The 19,640-nt window shown below is 41.4% G+C and overlaps 2 protein-coding genes across 2 annotated transcripts; one reads left to right on the top strand and one right to left on the bottom strand.

The window, feature by feature from the left end:
- The first annotated feature begins 405 nt into the window (after positions 1-405).
- sytl4 (synaptotagmin-like 4) lies at positions 406-10,455 on the top strand. Its single transcript, XM_070836753.1, has 17 exons — positions 406-468; positions 1,958-2,149; positions 2,862-3,077; positions 4,129-4,238; positions 4,442-4,553; positions 4,662-4,829; positions 5,443-5,557; positions 5,645-5,735; positions 5,843-5,937; positions 6,193-6,285; positions 6,732-6,910; positions 7,303-7,405; positions 7,915-8,076; positions 8,482-8,587; positions 8,688-8,796; positions 8,893-9,101; positions 9,588-10,455. Exons 2-17 carry the CDS (start codon positions 2,031-2,033, stop codon positions 9,734-9,736), a joined length of 2,136 nt encoding a protein of 711 aa, XP_070692854.1. The 5' UTR covers positions 406-468; positions 1,958-2,030; the 3' UTR covers positions 9,737-10,455.
- Positions 10,004-19,292, bottom strand: srpx2 (sushi-repeat containing protein X-linked 2). The gene is made up of 10 exons (XM_070836754.1): positions 19,082-19,292; positions 16,616-16,693; positions 15,098-15,289; positions 14,319-14,495; positions 14,098-14,221; positions 13,883-14,004; positions 13,607-13,786; positions 12,918-13,051; positions 12,689-12,810; positions 10,004-11,116 (listed from the first exon to the last, which is right to left on the bottom strand). The coding sequence occupies exons 1-10, from the start codon at positions 19,125-19,127 to the stop codon at positions 10,936-10,938; spliced, it is 1,356 nt and encodes a 451-aa protein (XP_070692855.1). The 5' UTR covers positions 19,128-19,292; the 3' UTR covers positions 10,004-10,935.
- Between the last annotated feature and the right edge of the window lie 348 nt (positions 19,293-19,640).

The following is a 19,640-nucleotide window of genomic DNA, read 5'->3' as shown; positions in this document are numbered from 1 at the left end:
ACTTTTAGTGTTTTATGTAAAGCACTATGAATTTCCTTGATGCTGAAATGTGCCATACATATAAACTCTGTTTTCAGCAACAATAAATAGCTCACTGCGTTTGTTTATATATTGCATTTCTCATGCATATGTCCGCTCCAGTTATTTCTTCAGAAAAAAAAGAAAAAGCTCTGCATACTCGCTCTCAACTTCCACGTTACTGTTTGCGTGGGAAAAGGGGAACTGGAGTAATTATCGGACTGTTTGAATGGGCCAAATTTTCCACATCCAGCCCCCTTCTGTGGTAAATAGAGCTAAATGCACCTGTCATGGAAAATGTGGAGAGGCGCTCCTGTCTGCCTACAAACTTTCCTCATCTTCCGGTACTCTGGACTCCTCCGCTGCACAAAGTCAACAGTCTCTGAGACGGGAGGAGGCTACAAGTTGAAGAAGTAGTGACGGACGGCGACATGGTCATATAGGCGACAAGTGAGTAAACCAGTTTAGAGGCAATTATCTTAAATTCGCTCTTAGCTTATCTGCTGCTTTTGCCCATTTTTGTTGTGTTTTTCTGTCCGGATTATCTCGCCGTCGCCCGTAGTGACGCCAGCCGAGCAGCGGGGTGAAGTAGACTACTGACGACAGGTGGATGTAATTTTCTTTAATTAGCTGTGTTGAGTGCCGTTTCCCAGCTGATTTGTGGCTTATATACGCAGTGAAATAACTGAATTCTCTCCTTAAAAGCCATATAAAAGTATATAGTTTTCTGGAAGCACTATGAAGTGGATGTGGAGTTGACATTAATTTGATTGTCTGTTGGTTACGTATCTTACGTCAACTTTCGGCTGTTTGATCCGCAGCCGCTTGCATCTCCTCAGCGTGTTTAATTATTTAAATCTGAAATTTAAAGAAAAAGCTTTTTTTATCAAATGTCATCTGCTGTCGTTGAGTTTAATATCTACAGTTTACGAAAGATTACACCCTTATACACTTTTCGGCTCCATGTTTTTCCTTCCCCAAACGTATCTTCTCTTTAATATCCTCTCTTTTAGTGGTTGTAAAGTAGTACTCTTGTTAGTGCAGTATCTGTCCGTCATCTGCAACAGACGCATGCGCCGTTTCCATGACGTTTTACATTTGACAAGTTGCTTTGCAGGTATTATTGAACTCCTGCAAGGGATCATTGGTCGCAGCTATTCTAACAATGAGGAAAAAGGTGTCAGGTTTTGCATGCGTTTTTCCCTCTGACTGGCTAACTCACTCAACAAGCACTTTCCCAACTCACGTTATTGTGCTTGGAGCATAAAGTTTCAAATGGGAACAGGACAGATGACAAGTTTGATGTTGGTCTTAAACAAATTGTTAAGCTGCTGCTTAACTCCACTCCACCCGGCTCTGTGTGTCCTTAATGGGTGGGAACCCTGCTCAGTAGCCAAGTTCATGTTTTTTTTGCCTTCCCTACTCAAAACAACCTTTCACCAGGGCATGAGGGATTTTAAATCATCCAGCATCCTGGTTCCTATGAGTCATTAATCATTTTTTTTGCAGTGCTAGGTTTGGCTAGAGTTGTAGATTAATTTATGTCAAAGGATCAGTCTGTGTTTGCTTTATGGTTATCCAGATTCCCAGGAGTAATAATTTTTGACTGGTGGACATTTTTAAATACAAGAAGGAGGCTATGACTATTGTACCATCCCAAACTATCCATTGCAAAGCTGCTGCACTAAAGGTTTCACTGCATGGAGGCCAACAGGAAGAGAGAAACGTAACTCAGTCGTCTATGATTCATTTGATTAGGATCACACAACGGTTTGTGCCTGTCTTTATCTTCATCAGCGCAGGGCATCAAGTCATGCACCAAGTTCCTCTTCTTACTGCAGAGCATCTGATCAGTTGCACTGTAGGCGTTATAAAAAATTGAGGTTTTGTCAGCATTTAATCAAACCTGTTGATAGCTGATGTTCTGTTTTGTCTTCAGGAGATCTTCTCGATGTGAGAGCAACTGAGCAGAGCCAGTTAAACTGCACTGACAGTTCTTCTTTAAAGGAACAATGCCCCAGGCTGTGGACATGATCAGCCTGGGCTTCCTGTCTGAGTCTGAGCAGGAGCTGATCCTGGAGGTGCTGAGACGGGACGAGGAGCTGAGACAGGCCGAGGAGCAGCGTGTGCGGTGAGCAGAGAGCACCTCCTGTTAATTCTGCTAAATGGTTAACTTTAGTTTTCCCCACTTATCATTGAAAAAGGAATCAACAGATGTGTTCACTGATATTTCCTTTAATATTATTTTTTGATGTTATTATGTTTTCATGTATTTCATGTGAGTTTATAAAAGATTTGCATGACATTTGTGAAGAGGTGTGTCTGATTTTGATATTGTATGTTCTCTGAAATGTCAGAAAATAGTATAAGTATATGTCTATCAGTGTCTTGGAGCCAAAGCGGCATGTTTAAATTGCTGTTGACATCAATTTCAATAATGCAAAGATAGACAGAGCCTAATTTATTATGAAAGAAGACTAATAAAATGGCAAATATTTGCATTTGGAGGCAGAACAGAAGCTGGAACTAACTTTTACCATTTTTTCTCAAAACTTACTTCCACAATGTTAATTCATGAGTCAACTAATCAACATCATTATTGTAATATTGATCTCAGGCATATCGCTCAGTACCTGTCTTCGATTTGGATACATCATACATCCTAATAGTTTCACATTATTGTATTATTACTGAAAGCCCCAAAATGAGTGAGATTTGTCATTTATTTAGGTGTCATTAAGAGTGACACAGGGTAAAGCAGTAATTCTGCCATCACAGTTTCTCAAAGGGCAACCTCTCAGTTTTTAATTATTTTTTTTCTATGTGTCTGCTTTTGTTCTCAGGAAGTTGAAGACAGAGCTGCTGGATGTGAAGAGGAAAGGGGCCAAACGTGGCAGTGGAAGATACAGTCAGTGGACTTGTGGCCGATGCCAAGAGCCTCTGAGTCGTCTCACTATTTTCTCCAGCCAATGTAAGATGTGCAATCACCACGTGTGCAACAACTGCCGAACAGTGCTCCCCAAAGGATCCTGGCTATGCAGTGTGTGTGCCAAAGAGTCGTAAGAGACTGTTTTCTTCTTACTCTCCTTTAACTTTCCATAATAATGGTATTTGAGTAAATATTGTGTCTTTGTATTTATGGTTTTATGTTTTATCAGATTGCCAGTAAATCCAATGAAATGCCCCAAGCCCAGTCATTCCTAGTGAAGATGCAAAAAAGTGGCACATATATACTTTAAGTTTGAAGATTAATTTCCTAAAACAATTTGGTACTGTAGTTTTAGGGAGCAGTTACTCAAACAGGAATAAATCCTTTATTTTGGGGGGACTATTTCGTGGTACATTAATTAACATTTGATGCTGTAATGTACGTTTCCACAGCAGGATTAATGAAAAAATTAATTTAAAATAAACATGTTCATGGCAATAAAGGAACGCGTGGCAGTGTGGCTCATTGAGGTGTTTAAATAGCTTTTTGGACAACAATAGAGCTCAATGGCACAGAGAAATAAGCTGTACCAGGGTCTGAACACAGAGACAACTGTTGTTAGTATAATAAAATAAATATTGGTTTTAGTCTATTCATTGGATTTAGTGATAATAGATATGAAATCCTTATCCTTTAAGGTAAATAGCCACAAATAGTAAAATATTAAATAGTATACTGAGAGCAGAACAGAGCTGAAAATCCTTCACACTGAATCCACTAAGTCGTATTCTCTGCTTATATTTTTCTAATGTTGAATTTTTACAGTTTTAGATACATTTTCCTTTCATTTAAAAAAAAAAAAAAAAAAAAAGTGAAATTTGCAGGAAACGTTATTGGTCAAAAAATATTTAAAATGCAAAATGAAATAAAAAAAAAATATTGTTGGTCAGACAGACTGGCTGTGTGTGTTGCTGACTGTAATAGATTCATCTCTGAAAAGCCAGAACAGTTATTTTAAACCACGTATATGATAATCATGTGGTGCACATGTTGAGAAATATTAATAAGCCCACAGCGTGATGGTTGGCCATTAACCTTTTTCAGCTCTGTCATTTAACTGATGAATGAGTGTAAATTCAGGTCAATTTAAACCTCTAAAAAGTATTCACATTGGATTTCAGGGATCTAAAGAAAATGACGGGTGACTGGTTCTACGACCAAAGGGTGAACCGTTTCTCCACAACGCCTGGACATGACCTAGTGAGAATCTCCCTGAAAAAGAGGCCTCAATGTGAGTGCAGGAAGAGGAAGTGGGTATCGGCTGCTCAAACAGGAATGTAAACAGCTCTCAGCTTGGGCCAAATGAAAAGCCCACAATCACAGGAATGTTGTTCAGCAGTAGAAGTAGAGCAATGTTAAAAATTGCAGGAGCATGATAGCGTTTTGTTTGACTGGTATGGAAGTGTGTTTTACTTTTTGTTGTGTGTGTGATAGTGAAGAAGCGTGAGACAACAGGAGAACTGCTGCTGAGAAGTACTGAAATAAATCCAGAGCCTCCCATTCCTGTGCCTCGGGCCAGGCAGCTGAATCAGAAAGATAACAAAGGGTCAGTCCTCATTCTTCACATCAGTTTGGTCCGTGTTAGAAATGTTCATGTGTGTGTTTTCTGGACTTAAGAATGTCTCAACCTGTAAGTCACTTTTTTTGTTGACAGTGGTTCAGGCGAAAATTCAGGATCAATTGCTTCAAGGGAATCATTTGAATCAAAGGAGGATGTTTGGCCAAAGCCAACACGCAGTGACACAGAGTCTGCAGAGAACGCCAGCATAACCAGCAGTAAAACTGAGACAGAGTCTGGCCGTGTGACCCCTGAGGAGTCAAGGTAAACTCACCTGTAGTTAATCTTAAAGGTGCAAACACTACCCCGAAACTTCAAAGCAACATTTGAGGCAGGAAGTGTCATGTTTGGCCCTCGTCCCCCACTGCTGGCCTGTGTACTAGTCTAGTCTATACATTGGGATGAATCACCTGCAATTCTAAGCTTCATAGTGTTAGAGTGGAGACACAATTTCGCACTAATTTAGCTGTGTGTGTATGAAATCACACACCTCACAAACACTTGACCTCCATGGCAAATTTCAGGAGTCCTTGTGGACTAAAGCTTAGTTAAAAATGTGAAGTAGAACAAACTTTATGCAACACACTTGTTGCATTGTGTTGTGCAACAAATGCATAACCATTGTGTAGCACAAAACTGATCCCTTTGCACAAATGTAAAATGTTGAAGTAGATTATGCTTTTTCAGTAAATTAAAGTGTGTTGTGATGCAAAATACTGTGTACTTGTTTGAAAGTGAAATTGTTTCTGTACTTACTATGTTTGGTCAAAAGAAAGTGAAGAAAGAAAATATATTCTCTGCTGAGTGCCAACAGTTCGTGAGTTATGAAAGGGAGCATGGCGAAAGTTGTAGCTGTGAACCTTGTATCGCCACACAGGAAAGAGAAGCACACAGTTCGGTCCAGCCCAGCAGGGTCCAGTGTTTCCAGTCTGACCGTGCCGGTCAAAGCAGATGATGGTAGCACTGACGGCGCTAATACGGAAGCCAACACTGTGAGATGCATCCAGGTGACATGGTCATGTTTCTGTCCTGAGCCCTTTTATCTCACCACTTCTAACTTCCTGCTTCTGTCACAACAGGCCCTGGAAGTAAAACCGCTCAGTCCGAGCCCGGAGTTGGATGTCGACAAACTCTTCAAGAAGAGCATCAAACGAGCCCCAAAGCCTCCTGGTTAGTGTCTTATATTACCCTGTGCGGCACTGCTGTTTTTCTTCTAGAATCAAATGAAAACATTGTGTGTATCGCAGCTGAAATGCTGGTCTGAATGTGTATAACAGAGCACGTATCAACACTGGACCTGCGTGATGGACCTGACACATCAGCAACCTCAATGGGCAACAGGAGCCGCTCTGTACCAGGCCTAGATGTACAGGTAAGTAGATCTTTTTTTAAGCGATCAATATACTGTACTTTGAATCTATTCTGTCTAATCTTAATCAACTGAAACACCTGAAAGTGGATTTTGCCTGCCATATTAATAATAGATTAGCCATTTTTATGATAATAATAAGAATAATAAACAAAAACAGATCTTTCCCTGGGAAACAAGGCTCGTTACATTTGTTTGTTTATTATGATCTTGGCTGACAACAAAAATCTCCCTGTCTGTCTGTGTTTGATGCCACAGGAAGATGGAGAGGAGGACGAAGATATTGACAGACTGGTTAACTTTCATAAAAGGACAATGGCTTCGAGCGCCTCCAGCCTGCGTAGCTCAAAGGTAAAAAGTATTGACATTTCTGACACAGCTCTAAAGACGCTTTAAAGAGCAGCTCATTATGTCTCTCAGAACGGAACCGATGTTAGATAATCTGAACGAGCATATATAACCTCAGGATATCCTCCAGCGAGTTAGGAAGTATGAAAATTACGTGTTAAGTCTAACACAGGGTTTCTATGGTTACCAAAGCCTCAGGGGAATGCACGGCTGAGGCCAACATGAATTTCATGCTGTCACTCTGAATTTAGATATTGACAGAAATCCTGATCTCTGCTAATTTGTTTGTTATGGTCTTGACTCACTTTCTTTTACCCCTCCAGTATTCGTTTGTTATGCATGACGTCTTTGTGGCCAGTTTATTTCTTGTTATTTCTGTCTTTTTAAACTGTGATCCGCGGCATTAAACCTTCAGGGTATTCAGGTCAGATGTATCTGTGTTTCCTCAGAGCACACTGGGCAGCCTGATGAGTATTTACAGTGAAGCAGGAGACTTTGACAGCGTGGAGGTGAGCGGAGACCTCGTCTTCTCTGTGAGCTACGACGAACACACCCAGAGCCTCCAGGTCTTCATCAAGGAGTGCACTGGCCTGGCCTACGGAGATGCGTCACGGCTGATTTCCAACCCGTAACTATTAAAAACGTTCACTTTTTCTCAAGCATAGCCACAATGTGAAGCTTCACATGCCAAAACGCAGCATTTGAAACACACTTCACTCCAAACTCTGGCCTTCACATTGAGTAGCAGTGCAGTCTGTGGCTCTGAGACAGACATTTTCCTGCTGCACACACAGCCCTTTAGAGTGGTGTTAACATAGCTTTGATCAGCATAGATAAGAGGTTGCTATGTGTACAAAGTCTCGATAATCACATCCCAGGGGTGGTTACTTGAGCTTCACAGGAAACTGAATGTCGACAGATATTTTTCATGGCGTTTAGTCAGAAAACACAGCAAAAGACCAATAGCTGTGTGTCCAGCAGTGACACTGTTTGACATATTTTTCTGTTTCTGTGTTTCAGTTACGTCAAATGTTATCTTCTCCCTGACAAATCTCGCCAGAGCAAAAAGAAGACCAGCATCAAGAGAAAGACGATCAACCCCGTCTACAAAGAAACACTGAAGGTGATAGTTTAGAAGTGGCGCCTCTCTAACTGCTACCGTCGACCTTATCCTGTTGACTTAATGGCACTCCCTGATTAGTGACCTTGCGCCATGCCTGCTGCAAATAATGACCACACCTACAGAGACCTTAAGATTGATATTGACATTGCAGATTAGAAATAGCTGTCGTCAAATATTGATTTTGGTCCTTGCCTCCAATGTAAAGTCAGCTTAAATACAGTGACTGCAAAGGAAATTAGCTGGATGAATCCGATTGTAGCAACTGTTTGCTCTATAGGTTTGCATTTGCTTCTTAAAGGTTAGGAAGAAGGTTATCATTTGGAAAATTTTAGATGCAACTTTCAATAAAATCTGAATCCATTTTCTGCTTTAATCTGCATTGAATGATTTATTTAAACCTCGCTCAGCACCAAAGCATTAAAATTATATAAGACTTCTCCACCACTGTGTCAGTGTTGAGACAGGCCTTTGATCCATCCCTTCTTCTCCTCCTCATCTCACACCACCAGTACTCTATCAGCCGCTCTCAGCTGTTCTCCCGCTCCTTGTTGATATCAGTCTGGCATCATGGTCGCCTCAGCCGCAACGCCTTCCTGGGAGAGGTGGAGATCGCTCTGGACTGCCAAGACCTCGACTCCCCACATGAGGAACATGTGGCTCTCATGGCAAAGGTAGATCAGACAAACTGGAGTTATTTCTCTTTAGTCTGTGTTAAAGGGCCCTTTGTGGAGTTTTCTTGTAAATAAATGTTATGTTTACATTTAGTGTCGCTCACCAAAACACATTATGTTTATCCTTGAGGTCTAAAAAACATGATGAATTTTTGATGGATTTTTACTTCAACATTTGAAACTAGCGTTGTTCACATCCATGTTTCCTCGCAAGAAGTCGCCTTCTTCTCTGCCTTTGTGGGCATGCGCAGAAGACAAACAAATATCGACATCCATATCAGCCTCAGATGCCCAGTAATGAATCAATTTTTAGTGTAGAGGCCTGCATGTTAGAATGGATAACATGTTCCTGTGCAGTTGTCTGTGCTTCTTGTTTCCTAAATAAACTGTACATTTCTTTAACAGGCACCCTCTGCCGCCCCGGCTTCAGCTTTCGCTCAGTACAAAGGAGAGCTGGTGATCTCCTTGAAGTATATCGCACCTAAAAAGGCAACAACTGAGAAAATTAAAGGTAGACTATGATTATTTTTTAGAACTGCATTCCGCTCCAGTTGTGTATGATACTTTTTTCTTTTTAATTTTCTTTGTTTGTCTTGTCTTTTCCTCCTCAGGCAAAAAAGCAGTGACTGAGGAAGGGGGAGAGCTGCATGTCCTTATTAAAGAGGCAAAGAATTTGATGGCAATGAAACTGGGAGGAACATCGGATAGCTTTGTAAAAGGGTTAGTGAAGATCTGTTGAATCTTAAAAGCACACTCACTGTGCTGTCACACAAGCGTTTGTCTTTTGAAACTAACCCTGCGTTGTTGGTTCTGAAGGTACTTGTTCCCAATTAACTCAAAGACCACAAAGAGGAAGACTCCGGTTGTGAAGAAGAACCTGAACCCCCACTATGACCACACATTTGTGTACAAAGATGTGGCTCTGGAGCAGCTGAGCAGGATGTGTCTGGAGCTGACTGTGTGGGACAGAGAGGCCATGCTGAGCAATGAATTCCTGGGAGGAGTCCGCCTCTGCTCTGGAAAAGGTAATAGATGGACAGATTGCCCCAGATTTTTTTTTTTTTTTTAAATGTTTTCTTTTGTTTTTAATCTATCTTAGTCCAATGAATGTCTTTTTGTTTGTTTAATCAAGGGTTATCTGCATTTTTAGGAGGTAGATTCTTTTGAGTTTTTTTCTTATGTTTTGACCTTAGTTCACTTCAAATTATACTGCTTTAGTTTATTGGCACAATTGCACCTTTTTGTAGTAGTCAATTATTTCACTTTAATTGGAATTCAGTGTTGAGATCTTGGTTTGTGCACCAGGGAGGGAACAACTCTTTACATATTTATAGTTCAAATTGTTCTATTGTCAAAGCATAATTGATGCTGTGAGAAACAGGCGATTAATTTTAGATTACAGCTGTAGCACCTTAAGACTTCCACAAGGCTGCCCCAGAGTGAAAATTAAGTGAGCAAAAGGAATTTGCCACCAGTAATGGTAACTCGCTGTGCAATCTTCACCCCTGCAGGCACCGTAAAAATAGGAAAAGAGGAAGTGGAAATGGACTCGGTTGGAGAGGAGGTCAGCCTGTGGCAGAAGATGATGCAGTACCCAGACTCGTGGGCAGAGGGCACTCTTCTACTGCGTTCCACTATGGGGAAGGGGAAGGGCAAATGAGGACAGCACAGGCCTGGACCATCAGGAAAAAAAAACAGACTGCGAGAGGGAGAAGCTGTGGGGTCTGAGATAAATCTAAGATTCTGGATTCATCTGTAATTTGCAAGTTTATCTGAACAGAAGCGTTTGTACTGAAGTGAACCAACACACAGGTGATTGGCTGGAAGCAGAGACGCAGTTCAATGGCCTGCTGAACACTAGCCGTGACACCCCCCTCCCCACCGCCACCGCCTGGTGCAACTGTTTGAAAAAAAACGTGCCAAAGGATCACAACACTAAACTCTGTTTATTTTAAGAGCACTGACACAGTCACTTTATGTTTTTAAAATTCAGGCTTTTTATATTATTGCAATTTAAAATCATGCACAGAAACTTTGTCATAATATGTCACCCTTTTCTTCATAGATGCGTACAGAAAAACAGATAGGTGGGAAAATATTCACTATTAACTGATATTATACAAGATTCCTGGTGTTGTATCCAACAAATTATGCTTAGTTAAATCTATACTGCTGTATTTTACATTATTACTATGATGAAAAAATTATATTTATATAAATTGCATGGAAAGCCTATTTGAAATTATTAAATTTGTATAATTGCAAATATAAATGTAGATTTTTAACTTTGAACTCCTCGTCTGAGTGTGATCAGAGTCATGTTTACCTAAAGGTTGCCTTTAATATTCTGTTCACCCAATAAAAATTGACTAAACCAAAGACATGCTTGATTGTTTCAGGTCTGTTTTAGACTCAAATACCACCAAAAAAAGGATCCATCCACTCAAGTGTTCCTCAGTAGTTGTTTGTAGAAATGGTTTTCACTTTTAGTTTCATTATTTTTAGGGCTCCTTTAAAAATAATGCTAATCCACATCATGCATCCGACCTAATTTTCTGTATCTATGGTTCAAAATTACTGCATGGCTTTGTTTACAAATGTGTTTTACTCACAGTTACTATTTCACTGTCATCACTGTAATGTCCATTTTCTGGCCCCTTTGCCTTTAAGATGATTATTCGATAGAGAGAAAACAGTGCTAGCACTTCAGTGTTGTATAAGATCACATTTGAACATGAGGAACTGCAGCGTTCTCTCTCCTCATGTCCTGCAGGACCTGGTTTGGACCTTGTCCTTCCTCATCTTGTGTTAGTGATACTGATGAGTTTATCACTGTGGCAACCGGAGAGGTTTATTAGATTAGTCACAGAAGTCCCTGTGGAGCTCCAGCCTCTCTCGCTGCTCTTCATCCAGCAGGAAGTTATCAATATAGGAGAATAGCTCTTCCGACGCCATCGGGGTAATGAAGCGCTCTCGGTCCAGTCCGAGCTCGTCCAGCAGCACCATGCTGAAGTAGGACCTGGAGATTCTGAATGCTTGTCTACAGAGAGACAAACCAGCAATCAACAACGTTATTCAATATCATTAAAGTGCATTTAATCAGTAGTTCCCCGGAGTTCCCCTCAGCTTTATGGAGCTCTATCGAGCCTTTCAGTTGTTTTTTCCTCCAGTCTGTAACTTTACTGATCTGGTTCACTCAAGGTCCTCACTTCTCAAGCACAGCAGGATGATCATTTCTGCAAAAACACTTAGGGGCAGATAGCGGCGCCTCTGTGCCTCACCGAGTAGACTTAGGCTTTACCACAGCGGCCCGGGTTGCTGCATGTCACCCCCCTCTCTAACCTGTTTCCTGTCTCTCTCTACTGTTCTATCAAACAAAGCAGAAATGCCAAGAAAAGCAATCTTTAAAAAAAAGACTGATAAACCCCTTCTGAGTTAACCTCAACACTAAGCAGCAGACAGACAAAGTTAGTGACCAGCTGCTAAACATATTGGAGCATTTTGCAGTTTTAAGAGCCAGCCATTTCCCTCCAGGAGTTAAACAGAGCCAAAAGAAGAGTGAATATTGGACATATGGAAGATAGTGTTTCTCTGTATCAGCTGAATGTGTAAATAAGCAACTGTTTGCTAACATGTTCACCACATCAACTTAAAAGGTGATAATATGTCAGTGTTGTTGCATGTTATAACCCAAGTGGCAAAAAGACAAAGTATTGCAGGTTTAAAGCAACATTTAATTTTGAACTGTTTGAACAAGCTCTAAACACAGCAGCACAACACTTATCACCTCATAAAGTTATGGCCACATGTTGGTAAACAGTTTCCCGTACATCTCATATAAACATTTATTTGGAGTCATGTTTTCGGCCTCCTGACTAATAATGTAAGCCCAATATTCACTCTCTTTTAGCTCTTTGGAATCCACCACTTAGCATGTGTGTGTGTTTGTGTGTTTTCAGCTGTATGTTGAAAGTAGGTTGATCAGAGCAGTGAGAGTGAACCAAACAGTAAAGTTGTCGGCTGTAAGACTCTCTAGGATCCCCTCAGAGAGTTTACTAGTGCCGCTTTAATCTTTCCAGGAATCCCTTTGTAACGATCTCTTAAAGCCTACACTTCCCAGAATGCTTTGCACTACATTCAAAGAATGTGCCTCAGTGTGCAGTCACTCACTCAGCTGTGGGGTTGTGTGTTAGCGGAGAGACTGAAGGTTAGGGGAGATTTTCCAGTCTGGAAAAAGTGAGCAGTGCATTTTGCTCAAATTACGGAGCTGGTGGACTTTGTCCCTTTTAAAAATCTTATTCATTGATTCTCATGGGAACCAAAGCCAAATGTTTACTATTGAATTTGTTCCATCAGTCCTGTCAGAAAGCCATTACTGCTACCCTGGCATTAGTACTGTATGTTGCTATTTTTAAAAGTGTTCATCTGTCGAGTGGATTTTTTCCTTCTAAAGTCAAATTAATGGAGGTCCCCTTTTTATTTGGAGGCTACTGACATTTAAATAGAGTGAGGAGAAACAACTCGTAACTGTTAAACACAGTCGGTTCAGCGTGGATTTTTTTCAACTAAGTAATAAGTTGAATAACTAAGTGATGAAGTATCTCACTATTACCTCAACCCCTCGATGACTTCAGAGCTGAGCAGACTTTCTTTAATCCGGCCCGCCTCACGCGGCGGGGAGCCCAGGAGCTCAATCACAGTTACATGTCGCAGGTCCAGTCCACAGTCTGCTTTCTGGTTCAAAACAAGCAAAGCAGATTATGAGACAGATTTCTTGTTGTTCAGTGAACTTCTTTAGGGGAGATTCATGTGAAGGCACCAGCAGCAAAAAGTTTCCTCACTTGTATCATGAGGTTCTGTAGTTGGTAGTCTGGGTCAGATATGTTGGGCGCAGACACAATCAGCAGCCTCCTCTTTTCATAGAACTGATCCAGAAGAGCTGAGGCCGTCTTTACATCGGATTTAATCTCCATTGCTACAAACACACAAGTTCACAACTGCATCCTCCATTTATACCTCTTAGAGTACATGTGTGTGTGCTCAACTGATCTGGGTGTTGTGTGTGTGTGTGTGTGTGTGGTAAATTGTAAAAGAAATATTCCTGCTCCTACTTCACCTATGCACCTTAGGGCCCTATTATCAGTTACATTGCTGGGAAAGCCACACAGTTTCTCAACAAAATGTAGTGGCAGTCGAACAATATAAAAAGGCCATTTCAGGCGTTCACATGTCAGACCTCATTTTATGTACTGCCATGCCTTCAAATTCCCTGAAGCGGCCTTTTTTTCACCTTCACAGGGAGCAATCTCCAGTTTGATCTTAGACTATAAAACATAGTGACCCTGAATGATTTTATGGTGAAATCTGTTGCATCCAGGTGGTCTGGATTAGACTTAGTAGAATTACTCTGGGCCAAGTCTCCCATGTAAAAGAGATCCTTGTAAGAAGGATAAACCTGGTTAAATAACGGCTCAATAAAATAAACATAAAAAGTGCACTACAATGTAGCATAACTTTCATGTAAACTCACGGACACACTCAGGAGCGCCTCCGCCCCAGTTGCGACTGAACTGGCAGACACGACTGGATACGCCCCTCAGTTCATATCCTCCGTCACAGTGGTATTCACATGTTGCACCGTAGTTATTCCCATCAGAGGAGCAAGTGAGGTAGCCATGCAGAGGTGGAGATAGTTCTGGACATCTTCTCACTGGAGGGAGAAAAATCCAATCCTGTAAGTTAAACTGCTGTCTTTGAGTTAATGTGCTGTATTTAAACTTGTTTCCCGTGTCAACACATTACCCACCCTCAACACGAACAATAAACTTGCAGGCAGCTCTGTTCCTGGCTTGATCGTACACTTTGTATCGGATGATGTTTGCTCCCTCTTTAAAGTCGGTGTCTGGCTCCTGACCTACTAATATAACACTGCAGAGAAACAAGCACAGTAAAAGCCATGTGTTTCATTGCTTTTTAAAGTGAACAGGAAAAGTAAGCAAAGGGAGGGAGGGAGGGACAGACTCAAGGGATTTATCAGCAGTGTCTTTCGCAGTGGGGGGATCCCAGCTCACTGTAGCAGTGAGTTTTCCAGGCTCAGCGAACTTCAGTCTAGACGGAGGACACTTGATCTTTGGAGGATCAGTATCTGAAAAAAGCAGTTGGAAAATGTATTCATTTAATTGGTAACAGAAAACAGAAAATTAAGACTGAAGCACAGCAGCTTTGTGTTCCTTGATATGTACCTGAGCACATTGGCTGTACTCCGCTCCATGACCCGCCGTGCTGACAGGTGCGTGAGTGTTCCCCCTCGATGCGATAACCAGGGTTGCAGGTGAAGTCACACCTGGAGTCCACCATAAAGCCCTGACTGCAGGTGTATCTGCCGTATGGAATGAGGGGCAGCACGTGGCAACGCATCCCTAAAGAAACATCACCACACAGACGTGCAGTACGTTGATCCTCAGGGTCGAAACTATCACAGAACCAACATTTATCTAAATAGATAAATGGTTTATTTGTTGCTCTCACCCCCCCAAGCTCATTTATCCCTACGGAGGACATAAAGTGTGTCATGGATAAATACTTTCATACCTAAAAAAGGCAAATGAATTTTTTTAAATAGCTCGGCACTGTAGGTTTTAGCAAATGTTATACAACCACCAGTAAATAGTAAAATTAGGTGGGGACTATTTCCAGTAGCGGATTAATACACATTTTGCGCGCTATTGAAAATTCACCGCAGCAGGGTGTGTATGTGCTAAAGGCTCAAAATAAACTACAGTGCCCATGTTTATGGTAATCAATGATCATGTTAGCTAACTGTGTGGCTCACTGATGTGTTTTTAATAGACTTTAAACAGAAATGGAGCACTATCATACAGAGAGAGAAGCAGTATCAGGCTTTGGATACACAAACAACACTGGTTTCAGTTTTCTTATGGTTTTTGTTTTTCATGGGATTTGTTGAATAACACTAGATTCATCCCCATGTGGGAATTTAAAAACCTGAACCTCCACGTACTGCGGCAGAAAGCAGTCCCAGACCAGCGCCGGCTGGGGAGGCACTGGATCGAGCTCTTCCCCAGCAGACGGTATCCTCGGTCGCAGCTCATCTCACAGCGGGTGCCCAACGAGCTCCTGTAGGCCCCACCTCGAGGGGAGTGGCAGGTCACCTCCCCGTTGGTTAGACCCGGAGAATGACACCAGTGTGGGTCTGCGTTTAAAGAGCAACCAAACCCAAATCTGTGTGAAGCAGTAATGGTGGACAGCAAAGTACTGAAGTGCTGTCTGCTGCTGGACAGCGTTTGGTGCCAGGTGACATACAATCACCCTCTACAGTGGAGATCGAAAGTTTGGGCACCCCAGGTAAAAATTTGTATTAATGTGCATAAAGAAGCCAAGGAAAGATGGAAAAATCTCCAAAAGGCATCAGATGCCAATATCCTCTGTTCGGAATGTAACTAAGAAATGGCAGTCATCAGGAACAGTGGAAATTAAAGCAAGATCTGGAAGATCAAGAAAAATATCAGACAGAACAGCTCGCAGGATTGTGAGAACTGAGAGAAGCCTGATGCATTTTGGAAACAAGTTCTGTGGACCGATGAGGTTAAAATAGAACTTTTTGGCCGGAATGAGCAAAGGAACGTTTGGAGAAGAAAGGGCACAGAATTCAATGAAAAGAACCTCTGTCCAACTGTTAAGCATGGGGGTGGATCAATCATGCTTTGGGGTTGTATTGCAGCCAGTGGCACAGGGAACATTTCACGAGTAGAAGGAAAAATGGATTCAATCAAATTTCAGCAAATTTTGGACGCTAACTTGATGCCATCTGTGAAAAAGCTGAAGTTAAAGAGAGGATGGCTTCTACAAATGGATAATGATCCTAAACACACCTCAAAATCCACGGTGGATTACATCAAGAGGTGTGAACTGAAGGTTTTGCCATGGCCTTCACAGTCTCCTGACCTCAACATAATTGAAAATCTATGGATAGACCTTAAAAGAGCAGTGCATGCCAGACAGCCCAGAAATCTCAAAGAACTTGAAGACTTTTGTAAGGAAGAATAGGCGAAGATATCTCAAACAAGGATTGAAAGACCCTTGGCTGGCTACAAAAAGCGTTTACAAGCTGTGATACTTGCCAAAGGGGGCAGTACAAGGTATTAACTCTGCAGGGTGCCCAAACTTTTGCAGACGCCATTATTTTGTTTTCTGTTATTTTGACAGTGTAAATGATGGAAATAAAATCTAACTTTTTTTGACATATTATAAGAATGTCTCATCTGAAATTTGATGCCTTTTGGAGATTTTTCCATCTTTCCTTGGCTTCTTTATGCACATTAATACAAATTTTTACCTGGGGTGCCCAAACTTTCGATCTCCACTGTATGTATGCATGCTGGTTTTGAGATTTAAAGTACTATCACACATATAAACTACAGAAGCTACTAGATTTGTTCTCAACATTTAGACAAATCATATCGTACAGATACATAAACACATGTATCCTGTTTCCTGTATCCTGTTTTTCCATATTCACCTTTATAGTCCAGTTCAGGAGTGTGGTCATCTTCTGTAAAGTCACTGTAGCTGTCATATTGTGTGGTCCCAGAGCCAGCTGGAAAAAACGACATATAGAAAAGAGCCTTTAACATTTGGCCAAAATGTCAGACGTCAAACACAGTTCTCTGATCAGTCAAACATTATGATTCATTATCCTTCTGTATCAGGAGATTATATACACAGTACAGGTCACACAGAGTCAGTCTGACATGTAAATGCCTCTCCAATCACAATCTCTTTTCCATAACTTCCTCTCGGGTTTCCTTCAACACAAGAAGCTCAAAAACGTCCTCCAAAACACCTGGATTTGTAATCAGTGATGCTAACAGAGACTCCTGAGAGGAGGGTCAGAAAACATGGAAATCTTGCATGTGGCTTAATATTGTGCTGTTTTCTTGCAGGGAGAAAATGACTAAAGAGAAAGAATGTTAGACTTTCTATCATAGTGTTTTCTGGCCATTTAAATTGACAATAACTTCACCACTAATTAGGACCGCTAATTAGAACAGCTTGTTTTTATTACTCACTTGGAGGTTGTGCTTCTTGCTCATCTCCTCATGTATAGAGCAGAAAGGCTTGTGTACTGTGTGGCCTTCATTGTCCTTGAATCTTTCTGCGCAATAAGTACTTTCACTCTTATCCTCCTTTCTCAGCAGTTGTGGTTTGTGCACATTATCCCTTTTGAAATCCTGAAAATGACTCCATGTTTAGAAACGAGAGCCAAACTTTCCAGTCTGCCAGCCTGAACACTCATCTCCAGTCATTTCCTGCACTGCTTCCCTTGCTTCAGCTCAACCACTCTGTTTTCTGGCACAGTTGCCCTCAAACACATCAAGTTTCTAATAATAATAATGAAGCCCCACATTCGAACTTCCCTCCTCGGGAAGCTGCTTTTCCAGCAGTGTTTGAATGAATCCTACCGTCAGCATTTTTCTCATAATGAGCCCGATGTTCCACTCAGTAACACTTCCCAAGAGTTAGAGAGAATTAGTCATAGAGGAAATAAACAAGCTAAGCTCATCAGTCTGATAGTCTGCCCTGCAGGGCTCAATAGAGAAATTACTCAGGTGACATGAGACATCATTTATATGGCAATTAAACATCTGTAGTCTTTTTAATTACATGCAGGTAAAACTACTGAAAAGCACCTTTAAAAATACAGTTAACAAAGTACTTTGACAGACAAAGAGAAGCAGGATAACTGAGGAGGTAATGCAAGAGAACGCTCAACAGTGAGGCTAAACAAAAAGAAAGAAAAGCAGAATGAAAGAAGTTAAGATAAAGTAAAAGCAGAAGACAAAAGAAGCAAAACAAAGGATGATGAAAGATAAGGATGAAAAAGACATAAAGGACAATAAAAGCAAAAAAAGCAATAAATGCAATTAAATGCATTAAAAGAATAAAAGCAACAAAATTAAAAAGATAAACAATAAAGAGCGATATAAACAGATGAATAGAAAGTCGACATCACATAAAAATAAGTGTGTAAAAATGGGTTATAAGAAGTAATTTAAAAGAAGTCACTGATTCTGTGACATTTCAATAACTGTGTGAGGCCCAAAGAATTCAAATGAACCAATATTTCACAAAAAAATTGCAAAAACCCACAAAAACAAATACAAATTTTGAAGCAGAGCTATGTTTTTTTTCTTTGGCTCCTCTGTGGTATGTTTTTCCTACGTCAACTCAACTAAAGAGACTGAGGACTTCTTGAACACTGAGGGTGGAGAATACCAAGGCAGTGACACACACCGTGCATCAGACACCCACTCACACACAGAAACCTGTGCGCTGAGGGCAGCAGAGCGGCTCCATGTAGCAGGAGTGAGTCACTCCACAGGAGGCATGTAGTCTGTTTGAGTTACCCAGTTAAAGGCCTCATCTCTCTCTCTAATGACAAATGTGAGAGGATGACCAGCATCTTTTCAATCTCTCTGCTTTATCATCTGAGCTCATGTGGGCCTCTGGGAGGATCCCAGGTCACGTGACTGAAGGCCCATAGGAGGGGGGGGGGGGTGCTCCTCAGTAATTAACTGGCAGATCCCAGCTGTAATTAAACCGACGGGTCTGCGGGCAGTGGAAGCACCTGAAAGAGGAAGGAGCTCAACACCAGCTTGTGTTTTAGTTAATCCTGACAGTTGCATGCTGGGAGATGTGCGGAGGAGCTGCATCCCAGCTCTTCGTCCCTGCTGGGAGGAGTGGGCACCATTTGCATTCATGGAGCACATCTGCATCTAATACTGTTGTTATTATTGCTGAGATGAAGGCATTTCCTAACTGCAGGGAAGAGCTCTCTCTGGCAGTCAGGATATCAGATATTTTTAAACTTTTTGTTTTATAAAGACTTTCATGGTATTTTGACTGAAATAAAGTGGTATTCAGAGTTCACACATAACTGAAGACACGCTGTAGCTGAGTTTTCTCACCTTTGTTGTTTACTCACCTGTGGAGTATAAAATGAAGACGACAACAAAGCGGCTGAGGGGCATGTCAGGAAGAAAGAGAGATGACACTCCTGGAGAAAAGGGGGTTTATGGCGCAGGTTGGTTCAGATCCAAGAGCCCAGCAAAAAACCCCACAAAATTATAATCCAGAGAAAGTTTACAGCTGTTTTGATCAACGAATTACTGAAAGTGGGGACTAGAAGCGCTGCCGTCTCATCGGACTCTCCGCCGTCTATGTGAAGCAACGATCCTTCTGGCTCATCATCAAAGTCCAAAACCACTTGGTGGCGCTGTCAGACTCCTCATGTTCGTGTGTTTCCTCCCACTGTGCTGCTTTAGACACGATGATGAGCCTTTTTCGTAACACCCCTCCAGCAGCTCCTGAGCCCAGAGAGTGGAGGTCAGTACAGATGGGAATAGATAGAAACCCAAGTAAAAGGGTTAAAATGTGTTTCCCAGACATAACGAGAGGAAATATACACCGTGCAATGATTAAAATAGATCTCCACTCACACGATTTAACATGAGATGTTCGTGTTTTGAAAGTGCCATCACATG

Source organism: Pempheris klunzingeri, chromosome 9, assembly GCF_042242105.1.
Source record: "Pempheris klunzingeri isolate RE-2024b chromosome 9, fPemKlu1.hap1, whole genome shotgun sequence".
NCBI classification, from domain to species: domain Eukaryota; kingdom Metazoa; phylum Chordata; class Actinopteri; order Acropomatiformes; family Pempheridae; genus Pempheris; species Pempheris klunzingeri.
This window is presented reverse-complemented; position numbering and strand designations above follow the sequence as displayed.

Coding starts and splice junctions, on each gene's coding strand:
- sytl4 (XM_070836753.1), top strand. CDS start 2,031: ATGCCCCAGGCTGTGGACATGATCAGCCTGGGCTTCCTGTCTGAGTCT. Junction 5,558..5,644: donor CTAATACGGAAGCCAACACT/GTGAGATGCATC, acceptor CTGTCACAACAG/GCCCTGGAAGTAAAACCGCT. Junction 6,911..7,302: donor TCACGGCTGATTTCCAACCC/GTAACTATTAAA, acceptor TCTGTGTTTCAG/TTACGTCAAATGTTATCTTC.
- srpx2 (XM_070836754.1), bottom strand. CDS start 19,127: ATGCCCCTCAGCCGCTTTGTTGTCGTCTTCATTTTATACTCCACAG. Junction 14,222..14,318: donor AGTACAGCCAATGTGCTCAG/GTACATATCAAG, acceptor TGCTTTTTTCAG/ATACTGATCCTCCAAAGATC. Junction 14,005..14,097: donor ACTGCTGATAAATCCCTTGA/GTCTGTCCCTCC, acceptor GTTTCTCTGCAG/TGTTATATTAGTAGGTCAGG.